At 47.1% G+C, this 21,098-nt stretch overlaps 1 protein-coding gene across 5 annotated transcripts in view; it reads left to right on the top strand.

Annotated features, from left to right (window-relative positions):
- PCNT (pericentrin) overlaps window positions 1-21,098 on the top strand; it is a 108,777-nt gene that overhangs the window by 67,820 nt on the left and 19,859 nt on the right. For 4 of the 5 annotated variants that reach the window (XM_055415715.2, XM_055415776.2, XM_055415794.2 and 1 more), the window contains 8 exons: window positions 7,778-8,494; window positions 9,382-9,478; window positions 11,269-11,423; window positions 17,475-17,684; window positions 18,706-18,879; window positions 19,484-19,679; window positions 20,428-20,650; window positions 20,939-21,089. In XM_055415715.2, coding sequence (XP_055271690.2) covers window positions 7,778-8,494; window positions 9,382-9,478; window positions 11,269-11,423; window positions 17,475-17,684; window positions 18,706-18,879; window positions 19,484-19,679; window positions 20,428-20,650; window positions 20,939-21,089 — 1,923 coding nt within the window. The remainder of the gene's footprint in view (window positions 1-7,777; window positions 8,495-9,381; window positions 9,479-11,268; window positions 11,424-17,474; window positions 17,685-18,705; window positions 18,880-19,483; window positions 19,680-20,427; window positions 20,651-20,938; window positions 21,090-21,098) is intronic. The other variant, XM_055415751.2, reaches the window with a different exon arrangement.

Here is a 21,098-nt window from a genome sequence, read left to right on the forward strand (position 1 = left end):
TTGTGTCCGACTCTGTGCGACTGCAGCCATGAAATTAAAAGATGTTTGCCCCTTGGAAGAGAAGCTATGACCAACCTAGACAGCAGAGACACTATTTTGTCAACAAAGGTACGTCTAGTCAAAGCTATGGTTTTTCCAGCAGTCATGTATGGATGTAAGAGTTGTACCACAAGGAAAGCTGAGTGCTGAAGAATTGATGCTTTTGAAGTGTGGTGTTGGAGAAGACTCTTGAGAGTCCCTTGGACTGCAAGGAGATCCAACCAGTCCATCCTAAAGGAGATCAGTCCTGAATATTCATTGAAAAGACTGATGCTAAATCTCCAATACTTTGGCCACCTGATGTGAAGAACTGACTCATTGGAAAAGACCCTGATGCTGGGAAAGATTGAAGGCAGAAGGAGAAGGGGATGACAGAGGTTGAGATGATTGGATGGCATCACCCACTCGATGGACAAGAGTTTGAGCAAGCTCCAGGAGATGATGAAGGACAGGGAAGCCTGGTGTGCTACAGTCCATGGGGTTGCAAAAGGTTGGACATGACTGAGAAGTGAACTGAACTGATACTTATCCGTTCATCTGTCAGTGGATGCTTGAGTTGCTTCCACATTTTCAAAATTTTTATTGTTTTATTTGGCTGCTCTGGGTCTCAGTTGCGGCACGTGACATCGTCACTGCTGTGTGCAGGCTCCTTGGTTGCTTCATACAGGCTTTTTAATTGTGGCATACAGGCTGTTTAGTTGGGGTGTATGGGATCTCGTTCCTTGACCGGGGATCGAACCCAAGCCCCCTTCATTGGGAGTGCAGAGTCTTAACCACTGGACCATCAGGGGCGTTCTACCTCCGCGTTTTAATTTGTGAATAGTGCTGCTGTGAACATGGTGTACAGATACCTCTTTGAGGCCTTGTTTTTATTTCTTTTAGGTATGTACCCAAAACTAGAGTTGCTGAATCATGTGATAATTCCATTGCGAATTTTCTGAAGAACTGCTGTAGTGTTTTCCACAGTGACTGTACCATTTTACATTTCTATCAAAAGTATACGAAGTTTCCAAGTTCTCCACATCCTCACCATTGCTTGTTATTTTTTTGTTTTTCTTGACAGTCATCATCCTAATGGTTGGGAGGTGGTATCTAAGTATAGTTTTGGTTTGCATTTCTCAAATGATTAGTGTTATTGAATATCTTTTCATGTTTTCATTGGCCATTTATATATGATGTTTAGAGAGATATCTGATCATGGCAAATTTTGAATCAGGTTGTATGGTTTTTTTTATTGAGTTTTAGGAGTTCTTTATATGTTTCTGGGTATATTAATCCCTTTTCAGGTATTATTGTTGTTCAGTTGCTAAGTTCTGTTGGACTCTTTGCAACCTCATGGACTGCAGCACACCTTGCTTCCCTGTCCTCTACTATCTCCTGGAGTTTGCTCAAGTTCGTTTCTGTTGAGTTAGTGATTCTATCTAACCGACTCATCCTCTGCCACCTTCTTCTCCTTTTGCCTGCAGTCTTTCCTAGCATCAGGGTCTTTCCAGTTAGTCAGCTCTTAACAACAGTTGGCTAAAGTGTTGGTTAAATGATGAAGATCGCATGTATTGTCAGGTGTATGATTTGTAAATATTTTTTCCCATTTCGTGTGTTGCATTTTTACTCTGTGGACAGTGTCTTTCGATGCACAAATTGTAAAAATGTCATGAAGTACAATTTGTCTTTTATGTGTCCGATATCTTTGGTGTAATAAACAGGCAGTCGTTGCCAAATTCAGCATCGTGAAGCTTTTGCCATATTTTCTTCTCAGAGTGTTATAGTTTTATGTCTTTGATCTATTTGGGGTTAATTTTTGTACATGGTTTTAGGTAAGGGTCCAGCTTCATTCTTTTGCATGTTAATATCCTATATTCCCAGCATCATTTGTGAAAAGACTGTTCTTTTCCACTGAATGATCTTGGCACCATTGTCAAAAATCATTAACAGTGTATGCAAATGTCTATTTATAGGCTTTCCGTACTAGTTGATATGTCTGTTTTTATGTGAATCTGACACTGTTTTGATTACTATAGCTTTTCATAAATTTTGAAATCAAGAAGTACTGAGTCCTTCAGTTTTGTTCTTGTTAGATAGATTATTTTGGCTGTTCAGGGTCCTTTAAAACACCATATGAATTTCAGGATGGGTTTTTTAATTTCTATAAAAAGGGTCTTTGGAATTTTGATAGAACAACTGGATAGGTAGAATGCTTTGGGTGGCATTGACACCCATTTTAATTGTAATACTAAGCCTTTAAATCCATAGCCATGAGACATGTTTCCACTTATGTCCTCTTTAATTTCTTTTAACACTATCTGTAGTTCCATTGTACAAGTCTTTCACTTCCTTGATGAATTCTTGGTTAATTTTTCCTTTCTTCCTTCCGTTAAAAAAATATTTATTTTTGTTGTTGTTGCTGTCATAAATGGAATTGTTTTAATTTTCTTTTCAGATTGTTCTGTATAGAAATGCAACTGACTTTTTATGCTGACTTTGTATCTTGAGATTTTACTGAATTCATGCATTAGTTCTAACAGTTTCTTTGTGGAATCTTTAGGTTTTCTACATGTTGGATCATATCATCTGTGAATATAGATCATTTTACCTCTGCCTCTCCAGTTTGGATGCCCTTTATTTCTTTCTCTTGTCTAATTGCTCTGGCTAGGATTTCCAGTACTGTGTTGAAGGGAATTGGGTGGGCATCCTTTCCTGGTTCCTGATCTTAGAGGAAAAGCTTTCAGTTTTTCACCCTTGAGTATGGTGTTCACTATGGGTTTCTCGTGTGGCTTTTATGTGTTAACATAGTTTTGTTTTGCTTCTAGTATGCTGAATTGAATGTTGTGAAAGGGCATTAGATTTTGTCCAGTGCTTTTTCTGCATCAACTGAGTTGATATGTGACTTTTTCTTCCTTTGTTTTGTTAATGTACTATATTACATTGAGTGATTTTTCTATGTAGAATCTAAGGAATAACTACCACTTAAGTATGATGTATAGTCTTTTTAATATCCTGTTGAATTCGATTTGCTATTATTTTTGTTAATTTTTGCATAAATATAAGGGATGTTGGTTTATAGTTTTCATTTCTTGTAGTATCTTTGGCTTTAAGGTAATGCAGTCTTCATAGAATGAATCAGGAGGCATCCCCTCTGCTTCTGTGCTAGGAAAGAGATTGCAAAGAATTGGTATAATTTCTTTCTTGTTTGGTGGAATTCACCAGTGAACTCGGCTGGGCCTAGTGCTTCCTCCTTTTCAACTTGCTAGAAAAGTTTGAGAAGGGTTGATAGTAGTTTCTTTACATGTTTGATGGGATTCACCAGCAAAGGCATCAGGTCCAGTGCTTTGTTTCATAGGGAGATTTTTTATTATTGATTCCACCTCCTTCTTTGTCTCTTACGACTTTTCTTGGCTTAAGTTTATTTTGTCTGATATTGAAAGGGTCACCTGCTCTTCTTTGGTTATCGTTTGCATGGAATATCTATTCTTATCCTTTTATTTTCAACCTGTGTGTGTCTTTGGGTTTAAAGTGAACTTCTGTGGACAGTATATATTGAATTGACCACAGAGTTCCTTAGGTTTTAAAGTTAAAATAAAAGGAACATTTTTCATTCTCACCAAGAACTTTATTGAACAATGTAGTCATCATTTTGTTCCACTACCTTCTGCCATTTTTCAGGCAACTTCATAATTCCATCTTCCCAAAAGTTTTTAGTCTTTTTAAAAGGTACCTTTTAAATTCTTCCATGGAATTGAAATTTTTTCCTTTAGGAGAATTTTGTAAAGACTGAAATAAATAGAAGCCCAAAGGTGGAGTGTCTGGTGAACACAGTGAATGAATTGGAACTGCCCAGTCTGTAACGGTTTTTGCCTGGTCATCAAAGAAACATGTGGTCTCGCTTTTCCTGAGGGAAGACTGTGACTTTTCTGTTGACTAACTTTGGACTGATTTTCATTGAATGCCACTTTCAGTTGGTCTGACTGGGAGCAGTACTTGTTGGAATTTATTCTTTGGTTTTTCTGGAAGGAGCTTATGATAAACGACTACCTTCCCATCCCACCATATACACAACATTACCTTCTTTGGATGAAGACAGCTTTGGTATAGTTGGTGGTGGTTCATCTCAGTAGCCCCATGATCCCTTCCACTCCACATTATTGTACAATATCTACTTTTCATTGCCTGTCACAATTTGTTTTAAAAATGAAACATTTTCGTTACGTTTAAGAATCACATGCGGACGTATGGTCAGGAAGGTTCTTTTCGCTTAACTAATGTGGAACCCAAACATCAAAGCAATTAACATAACCCTGCTGGTGTGAATGATTTTCAGCACTTGATTTGAATATTTTGAGTACGTCGGCTATCTACTGCATGGTATAATGTTGATTGGTCTCAATTAACATCTCTGATTGCTAACAACTTCAACCAGTCTGCCTGACCTTGGAGCATCACTCAGTGAGAAATGTCCAGTATGAAATGTCACCACTTTTGAACACGTTTGATCAGTCACAGCATGGTCTCCATACACTGAACAAATCTTTTGCTTTTCAATTGCGTTTTTACCTTTCTTGAAATAATAAAAGCATAGTATGCCAAAAATGTTGCTTTTCTTCCTTCTTAAATATTAAAATGGCTACACAAAAGCTCACCCGTTTTGATGTTTTATTAAAAATGCATGCTGATATGACACAGTCACAATACAGTCTAATAAAATTGTTTTGAATGATGTTAAATACAACTAAGCATTGCTAGAGCCATCTTACGGGAAAAAAACAAACCTTCTGGCCAGCCCGATAGTTGGATCATGTGTTCTTATCCATTCTGCCAATCTCTGTTTTTGGAGAGCTTTATCCACTTATATTTAAAGTTGTTACTGATAAGGAAGCCTGTGCTTTTGTCATTTTGCTGTTTTCTTTATGCCTGATAGCTCTTTTTGATCCCTCATTTCCTACATTACTGTCTTTTCTTGCATTTAATTGATTTCTTAAAATAGTGAAATGTTTTTAAGTTCCTTTCTCATTTCTCTTTGTGTATGTTCAATTGCTGTTTTCATATTTAGCATCCTAACACAAAATACTGATTTGCATTTATACCAGCTTAAATTTAATAACACATAAACTCTGTTCCTTTTAGCTCCATCCCCACTCCTTTTGGTTTTTGATGTAATAAAAAGACATCTTTATAACTGTGTGCCTCAAAACGTAAACTAATAATTCCTTTAATTGCATCAGTCTCTTAAATTATGTAGAAAACACGTGTGGAGTTAGAAACTAAAGTTATAGTAATGCTAACTTTTAGATTAATAACTTAAGAATATATATATTCGTCTTTTAAATCATGAGAACAAAAAGTGCAGTTAAAAACCATTGTTACAATAACAATAACGTTAGATTTTATAACTGCTTGTGTTTATATGAGATCTTCATATCTCTGTATGGCTTTGCGTTACTGTCTAGGGTTCTTTATTCCCCCTGCAGGACTCTCTTGAATAGGGACTTCCCTGGTAGCTCAGGAAAAGAACCTGCCTGCCAGTGCAGGAGACACAGCTTCAGTCCCTGAGTGAGGAAGATCCCCTGGAGAAGGAAATGGCAACCTACTCCAATATTCTTGCCTGGGAAATCCCATGGACAGAGGAGTCTGGTGGGCTTAGCAACTAAACAACTCTCTTGAACATTCCTTATAGGGGAGGACTTGGGGTTACCCTCTCCAGGGCGGGTTACCCTCCTTGAGGGGAGGTAACAACTTCCCTCAACTCTTGTTCATCTGGGAATGTCTTTATTTCTCACTTCCTCTTGAAGGAGTCTTGCTGGATTTAGGATTCTTAGTTGACAGTTCTTCATCTTCTAGCCCTTTGAATATACAGACCCACTGTCCTCTGGCCTTCAAAGTTCTGGTGGAGAGATCTGTTGGTAATCTTACTGGAGATCTTTGTATATGACAAGTCACTTCTCTCTTGCTGTTTGCAAGAGTCTCACTTTGGCTTTGTTTAAGTTTGATTATGACATGTCCTGGTGTCAGTCTGTTTGAGTTCATCTTACTTGGAGTTGGTTGAGTTTCCTGGATACTTATGTTCATATCGTTCATCAAATTTGGAAAGTTTGTTCGTTGTGTCCTTGTATATTCTCTTTGCCTCTTCCTCTCTCCCTTCTTATGGGACTTCATTAGTGTGTCTGTGGCTCTGAGGCTTCACTTACTTTTCTCAGCCTCCTTCCCGGCCTTGGTAATTTCTGTCGTTCTGTCTTCACGTTCGCTAATTCTTTCTTCTGCCTTCTCAGATCTACCTTTGAATCCCTTCTAGTTCAGTTCCGTTCAGTCGCTCAGTCGTGACCGACTTTTTGCGACCCCATGAATCACAGCACGCCAGGCCTCCCTGTCCATCACCAACTCCCGGAGTTCACTCAAACTCATGTCCATCGAGTCGGTGATGCCCTCCAGCCATCTCATTCTCTGTCATCCCCTTCTCCTCCCGCCCCCAATCCTTCCCAGCATCAGAGTCTTTTCCAGTGAGTCAGCTCTTCGCATGAGGTGGCCAAAGTATTGGAGTTTCAGCTTTAGCATCAGTCCTTCCAATGAACACCCAGGATCGATCTCCTTGAATCCCTTTAGTGAGTTTTAAATTTCAGTTATTGCAGTTTTCAACTCCAGAATTTCTTTGTGATTTCTTTTTTCTTTATTGATGTTTCTACTTTGTTCATAATTTTTTTTTTTGCACTTTCTCCATATTTTCCTTAGTTCTTTGAGCATCTTTAAGACAGTTGTGTTAAAGTCTTTGTTTATCCACCATCGAGTCTTTTTCAAGGATGATTTCTGTAGACATACTTTTTCCTGTGCGGGATCTGTACTTTCCTGTCTCCTTTTTTTTTGGTGATTGTTGCTGTTATTGTTGAACACTGAACCTTTTTAATCTTGCTGATGTAAACCTAGAAATGGTACTCTTCCTCCTTCTCAGTTTTGCTTTGTTGTTGTTCTTATGGGGTTATTTTTATTTTGGATTGATGTCTCTGTGCAGAGGATCAGCCTGAGATGTAGGTTTAAGTTCTCAGGTCTTTTCTGAGCCTGTTCCTTTTTCCCAGACGCATGTAGTCACTTTATAATTTCCTCTGCATATGCAATTGTTTTTGAATGTCCTAGTGTAAAATTTTTCCCCAAAGAGGAAAACACAATGGTAGGGATAAGAGGGCAGCAGTCCTTTGAATCCCCTGGAAGTCACTTTCACCAGATGGGCAGGTGCAGCAGGCTGGCTGGCTGCCTCTGTCTGCTCCCCTGATCAGAAGCAGCAGTCAGAGCACCACTCCCAGTCTTCGGAAGACAGCCCACCTTCCTTCCTGCGGATGCTCCAGGGCACGTGCACAGCTGCCCCCAGGCTCTGGAGTAGGGGTTGGGTGGTGCTTTTGTGCCAAGAGCTGAGAGCAGTTACCCTGCAGTCCTTCAATAGACTGCAGACTTCCAACATAGTCATACTGGACATGTTCTGCCAGTGAGGCTGTCATCCAGGTGGGCAAGGTGCCCTGGTGCTGCTTGCCCTCCCACCCTTCCAGATCTTCTCCAGCGGGAACGAGTTTTAGGCTTTGAGCCCTTCATGGGATTTTTAAAAACTTAAAATCTTTAAGAGTCTAGAGGGACAAAGGTCTCATCATAGAATCACATCCTTAATTGTTCAGACGGTCTCTGAAACTGGCTCATAAATGACAGGCAAATGTGACAACATGAAATTCAGTTGTTTTACTGTTGGCATGTTCTTCCTTACCTGCAGGATAAGGGAAAACTACTGGAAGATTGTCGGCTGCAGAAAGTTGATCTCATAGCTCAGGTGAAACAACTTCAAGAAAAACTGAACCATCTGGTGTGTTCCATGAGCTTCCAAAACATCGAGATGGAGGACTTTAAGTATCAGCAGGCATTGGCATCTCCATGTGCTTTAGAAGATGGTTTGAGTGATGGTTCTGATAACAGTGAAGAAACTGACAAACCACCTCCTATTGATACATTTAACATCATATGGGATCTAGCTGAGGTCACTGGAAATTCGGATTCATTGATAAGCAATGAGGAGCCAGATGCTCCCACGGGAGAGCAGGTCACTTCGCAGGACAGGTCACTCTGCTTGCAGGGCCATTTGCATGGGTGCTCCCAAGACCTCACCCATTCCCAGGGGTCCAAGCCCTTGAAGAACATGCTCAGGACGATGGACCTGTCCCCTTGGAGCTCCCCTGAGGTTGTCAGGGAGGACTCAACCCTTGAGCCCCCGCCCAGCGTGCCCCTGACACCCTGCTCAGATGCCCTGAGCCTGCACAGCCTGGACACCTCGCTTTGGGATGGAACAAGCACCCACCTGCTCCAGGCTGACAAGTTGGGGCGGCTTTGTTACCCGGGCGAGTCAACTGCAAGAATAGCCCCTAAGTGGGGGGGGTCTCCATTGGCTGTAGATGGCACTCCCTCCGCTGACCACCAAGCTCAGCGGGTGCCTGTGGTAAGTGGTCTCCCCAGGCTCTGTCCTGATCTGGGTCCATGGGATGTTGAAGGCCAGTTTGTTCACACTGGGCTGTGGCTCTTTGGCCGGTGGAGTCACAGCTGCAGCCATTGTTGGCTCACCTCCTGATGTGGCCATTTGGCCAGGTGTGGGTGAGCATTTGGCAGTCCCTTGGTCACCAAGTGTAGGGACGGTCAGTGTTCTGCAGGACGGACCCAAATCTACTGTAACAGGAACATCCAGAGCACTTGGGTTGTTTTTAACAGTACATGAAATGCATTAGTCTTACTCAGATCCACTGCACACCTGAGTTTGCTAAGTCACACTGGCTTTGGGAAATGTCATAAACCCATCTTCATGTGTGGTCTGCGTATCAGCTCTTAGTCTCGAATATGTTTTTTAGGTTTATTTTCTGTTGTATTTCATGTTTCACAGGCTCTACATATAATGTAATAAGTTTCAAGGACACTTCAACATATTTTGGGATTAGGTTATATTTTATCTAACATAGTTTTGAGATTTTGTGTATCTTGGATTAGATGAAGAATAAATTGTAGGATCCATGCAATTTGAAGTGTGTGCATTACCACTCCATATCCACATGCTTCCATTTCGCATCCATATGCTGCCACACATCATGCAAAATTTAAAAGATCTGAAATATTTGCCAGTGAAACCTTCAAAATATTCCTAGAGAAATGTAGATGAGTTTGATTAAAACGAACGTGATGACCTTGTGTTCACCAGCTTTGAACCCTTTTTTGTTTGAGTTCTATGTAGGAGGGTGATAAATTCAGGTCTTAGCAAGTTTCCATTTGGCAAGTTCAATTCTATGATACAAAACATTATCATTTTGTGACCATTTAAAAATCTATGTTTTTGAACAGGAGAAGGATGTTGAAGATTTTATCATAACATCTCTTGATTCTCAAGAAAAGTCAAGATCACCTTCTGTCGGGTTAGAGGGAAAAAGCGATGGAAAAAGTGAGTCAGCCACAAACTTTGTTTTGCAGTTTCAGGGCATAGACTGGCCCACGTCTCTGTGTCTCTGCATCTCTCTCTGTCTCTGTCTCCCCCGGGTTTGTGTTCTGTTACTTGAGGACCTGAAGCCATTTTATTCCTGAGAAGGTCACGTGTGTTTTGTGGGGTCCAGTCCACAGCACTGTACTCGCGTCAAGACATCCCCCTTGGGGCAGCCTAGAGGCCGCAGATGTTCCTGAGGTTTTGTCCTGTTGGTGCCCTTTATAGAAGCTAGTAGTGGCCAGCACCTTGAATCCAGATGTCCTTTGCGGGTGGAGACTGGTAAGGCAGGCCAGGTGCCAGGCACAGAGCTCCAGCCGTGAGGATCCCTGAGGTCCTCAGCAGGCCTGTTGGCATGTGTGAGCATGCGACAGTGTCTCTCAGGGAATTGGAAGCACAGAAATGGTGCCGTGCTCTTCCTGCAGGTCAGCTCAGATCCTGTGGTCACACTGCCGGGTTTCACCCTGTTCCTTCTCAACAGCCGGGTGTCCTGGACCTTGGAATGGTCTCTTCTCATGTTCAGACCAACTTAGCCTCTATCGATGCTTCTTGGTGGTCCTGCCTGTGTCGTCACAGGGGTGGTCACCGCACCATGGCTCCCTGACCTCACACTTTCTTATATAATTGTTAGATTTTTACAAGTGAGTTACCTCAAGGTGTTTTGATGTTCTAATGAAATCCTCATTGGCTCCCGGGGTGCTTTTGAGGACAGGGCAGCAGTGAAGTCTGGATCAGAGGCCATGTCAGCCTTCGCAGCTTGGGGCCAGCTCTTTCCAGCTGATGCTCTTGCTTCTCCCCGGCAGCAGCTGCGTGGTGTAACAGTGTGAGCGGCTGCAAGGTGCGTCCCCACACAGCCTTTCATCCACATTCCTGAGGACACCACATTCAGCTTTCAGAAGTTCACTCTAGTGTTTGTTCCTAAATCACGGCTTCTAGTTAAAGTAGCAGGTCTCTGCCTCCTGGCAACAAACCTCCCCACCTCCTGCCCTGATCCCTGGAAGCCCAGCCTGCACTTTCTGCCCTGTCACCAGCCAAGAGAGCCTGCATTTCGAGGACATGTGTCCAAGTGCGGCTGTGCACTGCCCTCCACGGCTTTCCCTGTGTTGTGGACGTGGTCCTTGCCTCGGGTCAGACCCCTCGTCCTTTCTGTTCTCTATACGTTTCTGGAGAAAAGTGTGTGCGAGGTGCTTTTTGTACCAATGTTAACATCTTCCTGATTTGTGGGTGGGCAGGCAGCTTCCTGCAGAGTCTGGAGCCCGCAGTCCTGGGCCTGGATGTGGTGAGCGTAGCGCCTGGTCCCCAGAGCGTGTCATCCACCTGAAAACTCCTCTTACTCCTTGGGTTGTCTCCCCTGAGCTTCCTCTCTTCTGTCTTCTTCATTCTTATTGACCACATGTTGGACCTCCTGGACTTAAAACTTTATTTTCTCTTTTTCCACATCTTTGTTTTCTTGTTCTCATATCCAAGAGAATTTTCAGAACTTCTTAAGCTTCCTACTGTTTGAATCCTGTTCTGATTTCTGATTCTTCCTTTTCTCATGAGGCTTCCATTCCCCCTTCCCGAATGATACTGTCCTTGTCACTTCTCTGGAAATGTTAGTTGTTCTGTTGTTTTCTGTTAGCTGCCTTGACTCTGTTTCTTCTGACTCTGAGTCTCTGTTTCTCTGTCTTCTGCTGTGTTTGAGTGCTCCTTGGCATGTGCGAGAAGTTAGACTTCTGGGCCAGTCCAGCCCTGACTGTGCGATGTGTTTCCAGGCGGTGGTGTGGAGTTTGCAGAACCACTGAGCCAAGGTTCAGGAAGCCTGGGAGCTCCCACTGCCAGCCCCGCAGCGCCCCCCGTCATCCCCAGGGACTGCCGACAGCCGCTGGACGCCATGAAGGAGAAGGAAGTCCATCCAAAGCAAGTGAAGGTAATGGCTGTGGGGAGGGGGCACCTCAAGGGGCCCTCCCTCTGGCCTGTCAGTAGCTGTACCGGCCTCAGCCCTGCTCTGACTTTGTGCCTTGTGTCATATTTCTGGGAGGAGAGATGCTGCTGTTGGGAGGGTCATAGGGACAGTCGTCCCAGGTGGGTACACCTGCTACACTGGAGGGGCCGTGGCCATGCTTGGGGGGGCTGGCGCCTCCCATAGCGCCTGTCACAGCACAGCACACAGTGGGCCTACCTGCACAGTGTCGCCAGCAGTCTCAAGACAAAACTCGATCTGTGTCCCGAGTCTAGTTCAGGTGCTGGAACTCATGACCCTGTTTGGGAAGCAGTTGTGGTTCTTGTTTGTTTGGCCTTGGAGGCTTTCCTGAGACGACCTGGGGGCTCTGTGCCAGGGCACTCCCAGCTGGGCACCTGCAAAGGTGGGAGGGGCTGCGCTCTGCAGGCTCAGGAGAACCCACCCTGCTCTGTCGCAGGCCCGAGGCTCAAAGGTGTGTTTTCATCCTTCCCTGAGCCTGCATGAGGTGCTGTTCTTTGCTCTTGAGAAGGAAGATTGTTGCTGTTGGCTTGTACAGCCCCAAAAGAATGCATGTTTGGCATCGTATGGCATGGGCACACCCAGGATGTTGCCATACTCCCACTGCTGCTGTCCTCAGGGCGGTGGGAACAACAGGGGGTCCAGTGAGTCTCTGTTCTGGAAGCCCAGACGGTCACCCTGAGCCACCCCCTGGACAGCTCCTGGGTCCCAGGGCTGAGTCTGTGTTGGCCTCTCATAGCTGTGTTCCAGAGGAGCTCTCGGGTCAAACTGGTTCTCTGCAATGAGGAGAGATGGCCACCCCATCGGTGTCTAGGGATTTAACCTGGAGGCAGAATATAAACATTTTTCTAGCTTAGCTGACATATGACAGGATAAGGATTTATATGTCTGTGTTGCGAAATGACCACAGTAAGGTCAGTTAATGCTTCCCCTACCCTGAAAGGCAGAATTTGAGGGGAACTTTTCTCAGGTTTTCTTCTGTCTTCACTTCAGCAATCTTTTTATGGCAAACGCATTGATGTAAACTTGGCTGAATAAGTAAATATGTCACTATTCCCTTTTTTTTTTTTTAATTTTTTTTTTATTCTTTGGCTGTGCTGGGTCTCCATCACTGCTTGCGGGCTCTCTCTAGTTGCAGCGAGCTGGGATAGCTGTCCGTTGTGGTGCCTGGGCTTCTTGGGTGGCTTCTCATTGTAGAGTACAGGCTCCAGGCACGCAGGCTTTAGTCCTGAAGTCGTTGCGGCGTGTGTGCTCTAGAGTGCTGGCTCAGCAGTTGTGGAACTCGGGTTGCTCCACAGCATGTGGGATCTTCCCACACCAGGGATCAAACCCCTGTCTCTTGCATTGCAAGGTGGATTCTTAACCACTGGACTACCAGAGAACCCCCACTGTCCTGTTTTATTCAGGTAGTAAGTGTCCACAAAGGAAGCAATTTTGATGTTAAGTAAAATTTTCTTTGAAATCATATTCAAAAGGATACTGTTTTTATTCCTTTAAGAATTGTAATTGAAGTAATGTCTTCTAGCTGTTCTTTTTTTTTACATTTCTCAACTTTTTGTATGACGTGGGAAAGGTTGGGGGCGGGAGGAGAAGGGGACGACAGAGAATGAGATGGCTGGATGGCATCACTGACTCTGTGGACATGAGTTTGAGTGAACTCCGGGAGTTGGTGATGGATAGGGAGGCCTGGCGTGCTGTGATTCATGGGGTCGCGGAGAGTCGGACACGACTGAACGACTGAACTGAACTGAACTGAAGACCTTAAAAACACGTTTCTGTTAGTGTTTCCAACTCAGGCAACCTCACATGAGGATTCCTAGTTTTTAAAGAAGCCATTTGGTTGTTAACGACCATGTTTTATGCTTAGACTTTGATACTTAGTATTTGATACTTATGTATTAGAAATGAAAGAAAGAAAGAAACTCAGCAAAGCCCTTTTGGGAAGTGCTGAGGTGGTGGACCGTGAACTCCCAGATGTTCAAGCAGGTTTTAGAAAAGGCAGAGGCACCAGAGATCAAATTGCCAACATCCGCTGGATCATGGAGAAAGCAAGAGAGTTTCAGAAAAATATCTATTTCTGCTTCATTGACTATGCCAAAGCCTTTGACTGTGTGGATCACAATAAACTGTGGAACATTCTGAAAGAGATGGGAATCCCAGACCACCTGACCTGCCTCTTGAGAAACCTGTATGCAGGTCAGGAAGCAACAGTTAGAACCAGTCATGGAACAACAGACTGGTTCCAAATAGGAAAAGGTGTACGTCAAGGTTGTATATTGTCACCTTGCTTATTTAACTTATATGCAGAGTACATCATGAGGAACGCTGGGCTGGAAGAAGCACAAGCTGGAATCAAGATTGCTGGGAGAAATATCAATAACCTCAGATATGCAGATGACACTACCCTTATGGCAGAAAGTGAAGAGGAACTCAAAAGCCTCTTGATGAAAGTGAAAGAGGAGAGTGAAAAGGTTGGCTTGAAGCTCAACATTCAGAAAACAAAGATCATGGCATCTGGTCCCATCACTTCATGGGAAATAGATGGAAAAACAGTGGAAACAGTGTCAGACTTTGTTTTTTTGGGCTCCAAAATCACTGCAGATGCTGATTGCAGCCATGAAATTAAAAGACGCTTGCTCCTTGGAAGGAAAGTTATGACCAACCTTGATAGTATATTAAAAAGCAGAGACATTACTTTGCCGAGCAAGGTCCGTCTAGTCAAGGCAATGGTTTTTCCTTGGTCATGTATGGATGTGAGAGTTGGACTGTGAAGAAAGCTGATCGCCGAAGAATCGATGCTTTTGAACTGTGGTGTTGGAGAAGACTCTTGAGAGTCCCTTATACTGCAAGGAGATCCAACCAGTCCATTCTAAAGGAGATCAATCCTGGATGTTCATTGGAGGGACTGATGCTAAAGCTGAAACTCCAGTACTTTGGCCACCTCATGAGACGAGTTGACTCACTGGAAAAGACTCTGATGCTGGGAAAGGTTGGGGGCGGGAGGAGAAGGGGACGACGGAGAATGAGATGGCTGGATGGCATCACCGATTCTGTGGACATGAGTTTGAGTGAACTCCGGGAGTTGGTGATGGACAGGGAGGCCTGGCGTGCTGTGATTCATGGGGTCGCGGAGAGTCGGACACGACTGAGCGACTGAACTGAACTGAACTGAACTGAGGTGGTGGGAGAGAAACTCGGGAGTGGTCACCCCAAGGCAGCCTGTCCTGTCAGTCGGAGCCCAGCTTCCATGTTCCCTGCTGGCTGCCCCGGCCCTGCCTCGCTGTCCTCAGCAGAGGCGTGTGGACCTCTTGCCCTGGGGCTGAGTCTCGGGAGCATCAGGCAGTCACAGCTCGGCCTGTCCTGAAGCTGGGGACACTGATGAAGGTCCGGTTGGCGAGAGCAGAGGACCCCGTTCGTCGCCACTGTTCTTTTCCAGTGTTTTTCAGAGCACGTGGCTTCTCATCATGTGACCCACGGCCTGCGGGCTCCCTGTCCACTTGGCCCTCCCTGCCTCCCACCCCTCCTTTCCCGTGGCTGCTGTTTGCATCCGCTCTGTGTCATGGACACTGTTTTTTGCTGTGAAATTGTCTTAGGGTGTTAAAGATGACTGCTTTTACAGTAAACATATATCGTGACGTCCAGCATATTTCAGTTTTTTGGCCGCATCATTAGAATTAGAGGAAAACCTGTTTCTGTTCCAGTTGAGTAACTAGCTGTTCTTTGTCACCGGCCTCCATGTTGCTGGTTTTGCGTTTCCCTGAGGTGCCCTTGTGGAGCCTGTGTGTGCATGGCATGGTCGCGGTCCTGGTGCCCAGACGCGATGTCCTTTGTAGCCCCAGCTTCTAGGACGGCCCTGGGTGGGTGCTGCTGCCTTCCGCCTCAGCTTCTGGGGGTAGGACAGACAGCTGGCAGGTGTGTCCCGTGTCCCTTCACTCTGTAACTACCCCTCCAAGTCCCAGTGGTGAGGAGGACCTTCTATGCTCACAGACAAGACCCCGTCGGGGGGACTCCGGCCAAGCTGGGGCACGGGAGGCTGCAGTAGTCAGTGGTCGGCCTGGTACTGTCTGCCGGTGCTGCGCCGAAGCACGGGTAACTGTGTGGCCCTCGGGTCTCCCTCCTGGAGGGCAGCTTTGGTCCCGGAGAGCCAGGGAGCCACCCAGCATCTTACTGACCTGGCCATGGATTTCCCTGAAATGAGTGTCCACCTGAGGGAACAGGCAGGACACTGGATTGTAGGGTCTCTCTTGAAGCAGCTCACACGGAAATTCACTTGTCTCTGACAGCGGTGGTGGTTGGTGTTCAGTCGCTCAGTCGTGTCTGACTCTCTGCAACCCCATGGACTGCAGCTCACCAGGCTTCCCTGTCCCGTTCTTCACCATCTCCTGGAGCTTGCTCAAACTCATGTCCATTGAACCAGTGATGCTATCCAACCATCTCATTCTCTGTCACCCCTTTCTCCTCCTGCCTTTAATTTGTCCCAGCATCAGGGTCTTTTCCAGTGAGTCAGCTCTTCGTGTCAGGTGGCCAAAGTATTGGAGCTTCATCTTTAGCATCAGTCCTTCCGATGAACATTCACAGTTGATTTCCTTTAGGATTGACTAGTTTGATCTCCTTGCTGTCCAAGGGACTCTAGAGTCTTCCCCAGGAACATAATTCGAAAGCATCAATTCTTTGGCACTCCGCCTTCTTTATGGTCCAACTCTCACATCCATACATGACTATTGGAAAAACCATAGCTTTGACTATACAGACCTTTGTTGGCAAAATGATGTCTCTGTTTTTTAATATGCTGTCTAGGTTTGTCATAGCTTTTCTTCCAAGGAGCAAGTGTCTTTTAACTTCATGGCTACATAAGAAAGCTGAGTGCTAAAAAAATCAATGCTTTTGAACTGTGGTGTTGGAGAAGACTCTTGAGAGTCCCTTGGACTGCAAGGAGATCCAACCAGTCAGTCCTAAAGGAAATCAGTCCTGGGTGTTCACTGGAAGGACTGATGCTAAAGCTGAAACTCCAATACTTTGGCCACCTCATGCGACAAGTTGACTCACTGGGAAAGACTCTGATGCTGGGAAAGTTTGGGGGCGGGAGGAGATGGGGACGACAGAGAATGAGATGGCTGGATGGCATCACCGACTCGATGGAGGTGAGTTTGAGCAAGCTCTGGGAGTTGGTGATGGACAGGGAGGCCTGGTGTGCTACAATCCATGGGGTCACAAAGGGTCAGACAGGACTGAGCGACTGAACTGAACTGACAGTCACTGCACTGATTTGGGAGCCAAAGAAAATAAAATCTGTCACTGTTTTCACTTTTCCCCCATCTATTTATTGGCCATGAAGTGATGGGATCGGATGCCATGATCTTAGTTTTTTGAATGTTGAGTTTTAAGCCAGCCTTTGCACTCTCTTTCACTTTCATCAAGAGGCTCCTTAGATCTTTATTCTTTGCCGTAAGGGTGGTGTCATCTGCATATCTGAAGTTATTGTTATTTCTCCCGGCAATCTTGATTTCAGCTTGAGCTTCATCCAGCCTGGCATTTCTTATGATGTACTCTGCATGTAAATTAAATAAGCAGGGTGACAATATACAGCCTTGACATACTTGTTTACCAATTTGGAAACAGTCCGTTGTTCCATGTCCAGTTCTAACTGTTGCTTCTTGACCTGCATACCGGTTTCTCAGGAGGCAGGTAAGGTGGTCTGGTAGTCCCATCTCTTGAAGAATTTTCCACAGTTTGTTGTGATCCACACAAAGGCTTTAGCTTATCAATTAAGTAGATGTTTTTCTGAAATTCTCTTGCTTTTTCTATGACCCAGTGGATGTTTGCAAGTTGATCTCTGGTTCCTGTGCCTTTCCCTCTGTCTGTTACAGGAGGAAAGTTTGGTCAGAGCAGTGGACTCTGTTCAAAGGCTGTGGGGTGGCCTGGTGAGCCTTCACGGGTGACAGCGATGGTGAAAGGCTTCAGGCCGCTTTTCCTTCTTTCTGAAATGTTTGTCTGTTTCAGGCTTTGCTGCAGATGGTGTGTGATGAAAGCCACCACATCCTGGCCCTGTCCGAATACCGAGGACCTCCCCGCATCCTGAGCAGGAGCGAGCCCAGCGCCCCCCTAGAGTGCCTTCCAGTGGGGGGCCAGGGCCTGCTGGAGGCAGTGCCTGCTCCCAGGGAGCATCCCACCCCAGGACCCCAGAAGGGAGAGAAGGTACAGACCTTCAAGGTAAAGAACAGAAGCAGTGGGCATGGACCAGTCAAGAAATGGGAGTAAGGGACAAGAGGCAGGTCAGCGGTAGGCGGGGAAGCCGTGCCTGGTCAGCCACTCTCTCACTCGCATCCTTTGGGCTCCAGCCCCGCGTCAGCACCTTCCTGACCCTGTTCAGGCAGGAGAGGCTGGGGGAAGAGGTGCGACGGAGCTCTGCTAGCAGCTCGTGATGGAGATGGGTGTGGGGGCAGGGTCTGCAGCCACAGGGTCTCAGTGTCCACTCCTTGACTGAGGGGCAGCACCGAGGTGAGGGACAGATGCTGATTCCCCACGCACAGGGAGCCGGCTGGCCTTGGAGTGTGACTGCAGCAGTGGGCAGACCCCGAGCTTTAGGGGAAGGGGGCAGGTGGGCCCAAGGTCTCCAAAAGGCAGCCAGCCTATGCGTGGTCTATAGACACACCTGCACACACACACACACACACACGGACCACATAGACACACACACACACCACATAGATGCACCTGCACACACACACACACACACACACACACACACGGACCACATAGACACACACACACACCACATAGATGCACCTGCACACACACACACACACACACACACACGGACCACATAGACACACACACACACCACATAGATGCACCTGCGTGTGTGTGTGCACACACATGGCCTGGCCTCCCCTAGCTCAAGGTTTGTGTACACAGACACATATACAGACACACTCAGGGCCTGGCCTCTCCTATCCCAGGGGCTCGTGTACACGCACTCATTCGGCCTGCCCTCCCATAGCCCCGGCCTCCCCTAGCCCTGGGGCTGTGGTATAGTGGTAGGAAGAGGTTTGCTTGCTGACATGTGTTCCGTCTTTGCTGGGTTGAGGGGTTCTCTGCCCCCAGAGGTACTGCTTGCTCCTCCTGTCCAGGGTGCTTGAGGTCGTGCAGGTGTCTCTGTCAGTCAGGTGGGTCCTGTTGAACCTGCAGGATGCGTCTGTAGGAACATGGGTTTTTTGCTTCAATATTTTAGGCATCTGCCAACGTGGGCCTGGACTGGAGGGGAGACTTCCTGCAGGCTGTACAGGAGGCCTTTGAGAAGGAGCGGGAGATGCTGAGAGTGGAGCTCTGGCCCCAGCTTTGTGGCTTGGGCCCTGGGGGCTGCAGCTCCCTGCTCGAGAGGCTGGAGAAAGTGGTTCATGAGCAGGTAAGCTGTTGCCCCCACTTCGCCCGCAGCCAATGCTGACACAGAGGGTGACTGAGCATGCTTCAGACATGAATTTCGGTTCCCGTATTTCACCTGACCTTACAGGCAGTGACTGCTCCTTTTTAATGCATGAATTCTGTGAAATGGAAAACTCTATGCATTTATCTTCCTTCAGTATCTCTGTCTGTTCTGAAAATAACTGTTCTTTCCCTGAAAACAAATCAGCAATTCTAGGCAGCCCAGCCACAGGTTGTGAACGCTGAGCCCAAGGTCAGAGGGTCGGCACTGCAAGGCCCTGGGAGTTCTGTTCCTGCCAGCCTCACCATCTCCCTCTCCGCCGCCTCCCACCTGGCAGAGAGGGTCAGGGTGTATGGCAGGTGTTGACCTGGCCCAAAAAGTGAGACCCAGATGCTGGGGGGAGAGCCTCATGTGATCTGAGGGTCTGAGTGCTACAGTGCCCACATTCATACCACGCAGTCGTCACGCACATCCTATGGCAGTGAACCTGGGAGCAGGGGCTGCTCCAGCCCAGCCCCCAGCCCTTGGGCGCCTCTCTCCTGCTGTGTCTGATGTCCCCCTACCCTGCCTCTTCCTCCCGTCCCAGGGTGACCAGCAGGAGAGGTCGTTGGAGCACCTCTGCCTGTCAGACAGGAGCAGCCTGCTGTCGGAGATCCAGGCTCTGCGCGCCCAGCTGCGAATGACACACCTGCAAAACCAGGAGAAGCTGCAGCAGCTGTGCACAGCGCTGACCAGCGTGGAGGCCCACGGGAGCCGGCAGGAGCACCGGCTGCGCAGGCAGGGTGGGTGCAGCCCCGACACGTCGGGTGGTGCGGGCGGGACAGCCAGCCTCTCGTCTCCCCAGGCCACCAGGTGCGTGGTCTGCGAGGCTCTCTGGAGCTTGCACGTGCACCTCTGGACTGAGTTTGCGAGTGTTTTGCATCTCTGTTCCTGAGGGTCCTGGTCCATAGTTTTTTCCTTCTGGTTTCAGTGTCAGGATGATGCCAGCCTCCTCCTTAGTGTTTGGAGAGTTCTCCAGCGAAGCCATCCAGGCTAGATTCTCTGGTGGGAGGAGTGGCAGATGGGGTGGCATTTCGGGGTGACCATGGGACAGTAACACCAAGCTTCATGCCCTAGGCAGGGTGGGCTTCATGCAGATCCATCTTGGCTGAACTCCAGCCTCTGTCCCTGGGAGACCAAGGCCTGAACAGCACAGGGATCAAGAGGGCACGTGCCCCCCCCACCCCATCACATTACATGACTTGCATGGCTGGGTGGTCCCACTTGCTTTCCCCCAATGTCTCTCTGGACGCTCAACTGGCCATGAGGTGAGGCTGGCGGTGGTGTGAGCAGAAGGCACGTGTCCTGAGTATCCTGGTGTAGTTGTAAACAATAGCTTCGCGGTCACATAAACTTCCTGTCTCCCCCTAGCCCCCTCAAAGTGAACATATCCCATCCCCGTTAGTTTGTTACTAATGATATGCTAAGTCATTTGTGCGTTCACTTTGAACTCATGAATAATGCTGTTTTAATTCCTGTAATCTTTCTTAGTTGAATTATTGGCGTATAAGGTTGAGCAGGAAAAATGTATAGCAAGCGACCTGCAGAAAACCCTGAATGAAGAGCAAGAGAAAGCAAATAATGTCCGAAAGCTGCTGGTGGCAGAGCAGCACACTGTCAGAGACCTGAAGTCCGAGCTCTGCGAGTGTCGACAGGACAACGAGCGGCTGCTCAAGTCCCTGGAGGACGTGCAGAAGGAGGTCCTCCAGCTGAGGTGCGGCCTTCCTGCAAGGCTCCCCTTCTAGCCGTCCTGTCTTCAGCCTTCTGGGCAAAACTCAGTGGACATTGCGCGGTTACCACCACCTTCTTCCCAGCCTTGAAGTGAAAGGGGATGCCTGGAGCCAGGTTTCCCACCATGTCCTGATAGGTGTGGGGGAGTGCCGCTCTGCTCCCGTGGGTTGGTAGGGGATGGAGACTGAATGCACATAGGGGCCCACCCGCCGGGTCCTGGGAGCCCCTGGTACTGGCCCGCATCCCTTTGCAAGCGCATGTCTCCGCTCAGGTCCATGCTGGATGGTAAGGAGAGTGACCTTCAGGCAGCTCTGCAACAGCTGGAGGGTGCGCGCATGAAGGAGCGGGCCCTGCAGAGCCAGCTGGAGGAGGAGCGGCTGCAGCACGTGCAGAGAGAGGGCCAGAGTGCCAGGACCCTGGAGGTGATGGGG

This window comes from Moschus berezovskii, chromosome 1 (genome assembly GCF_049115385.1).
Source record: "Moschus berezovskii isolate FMDL1 chromosome 1, NW_MosBer_1.0, whole genome shotgun sequence".
NCBI classification, from domain to species: Eukaryota; Metazoa; Chordata; class Mammalia; order Artiodactyla; family Moschidae; genus Moschus; species Moschus berezovskii.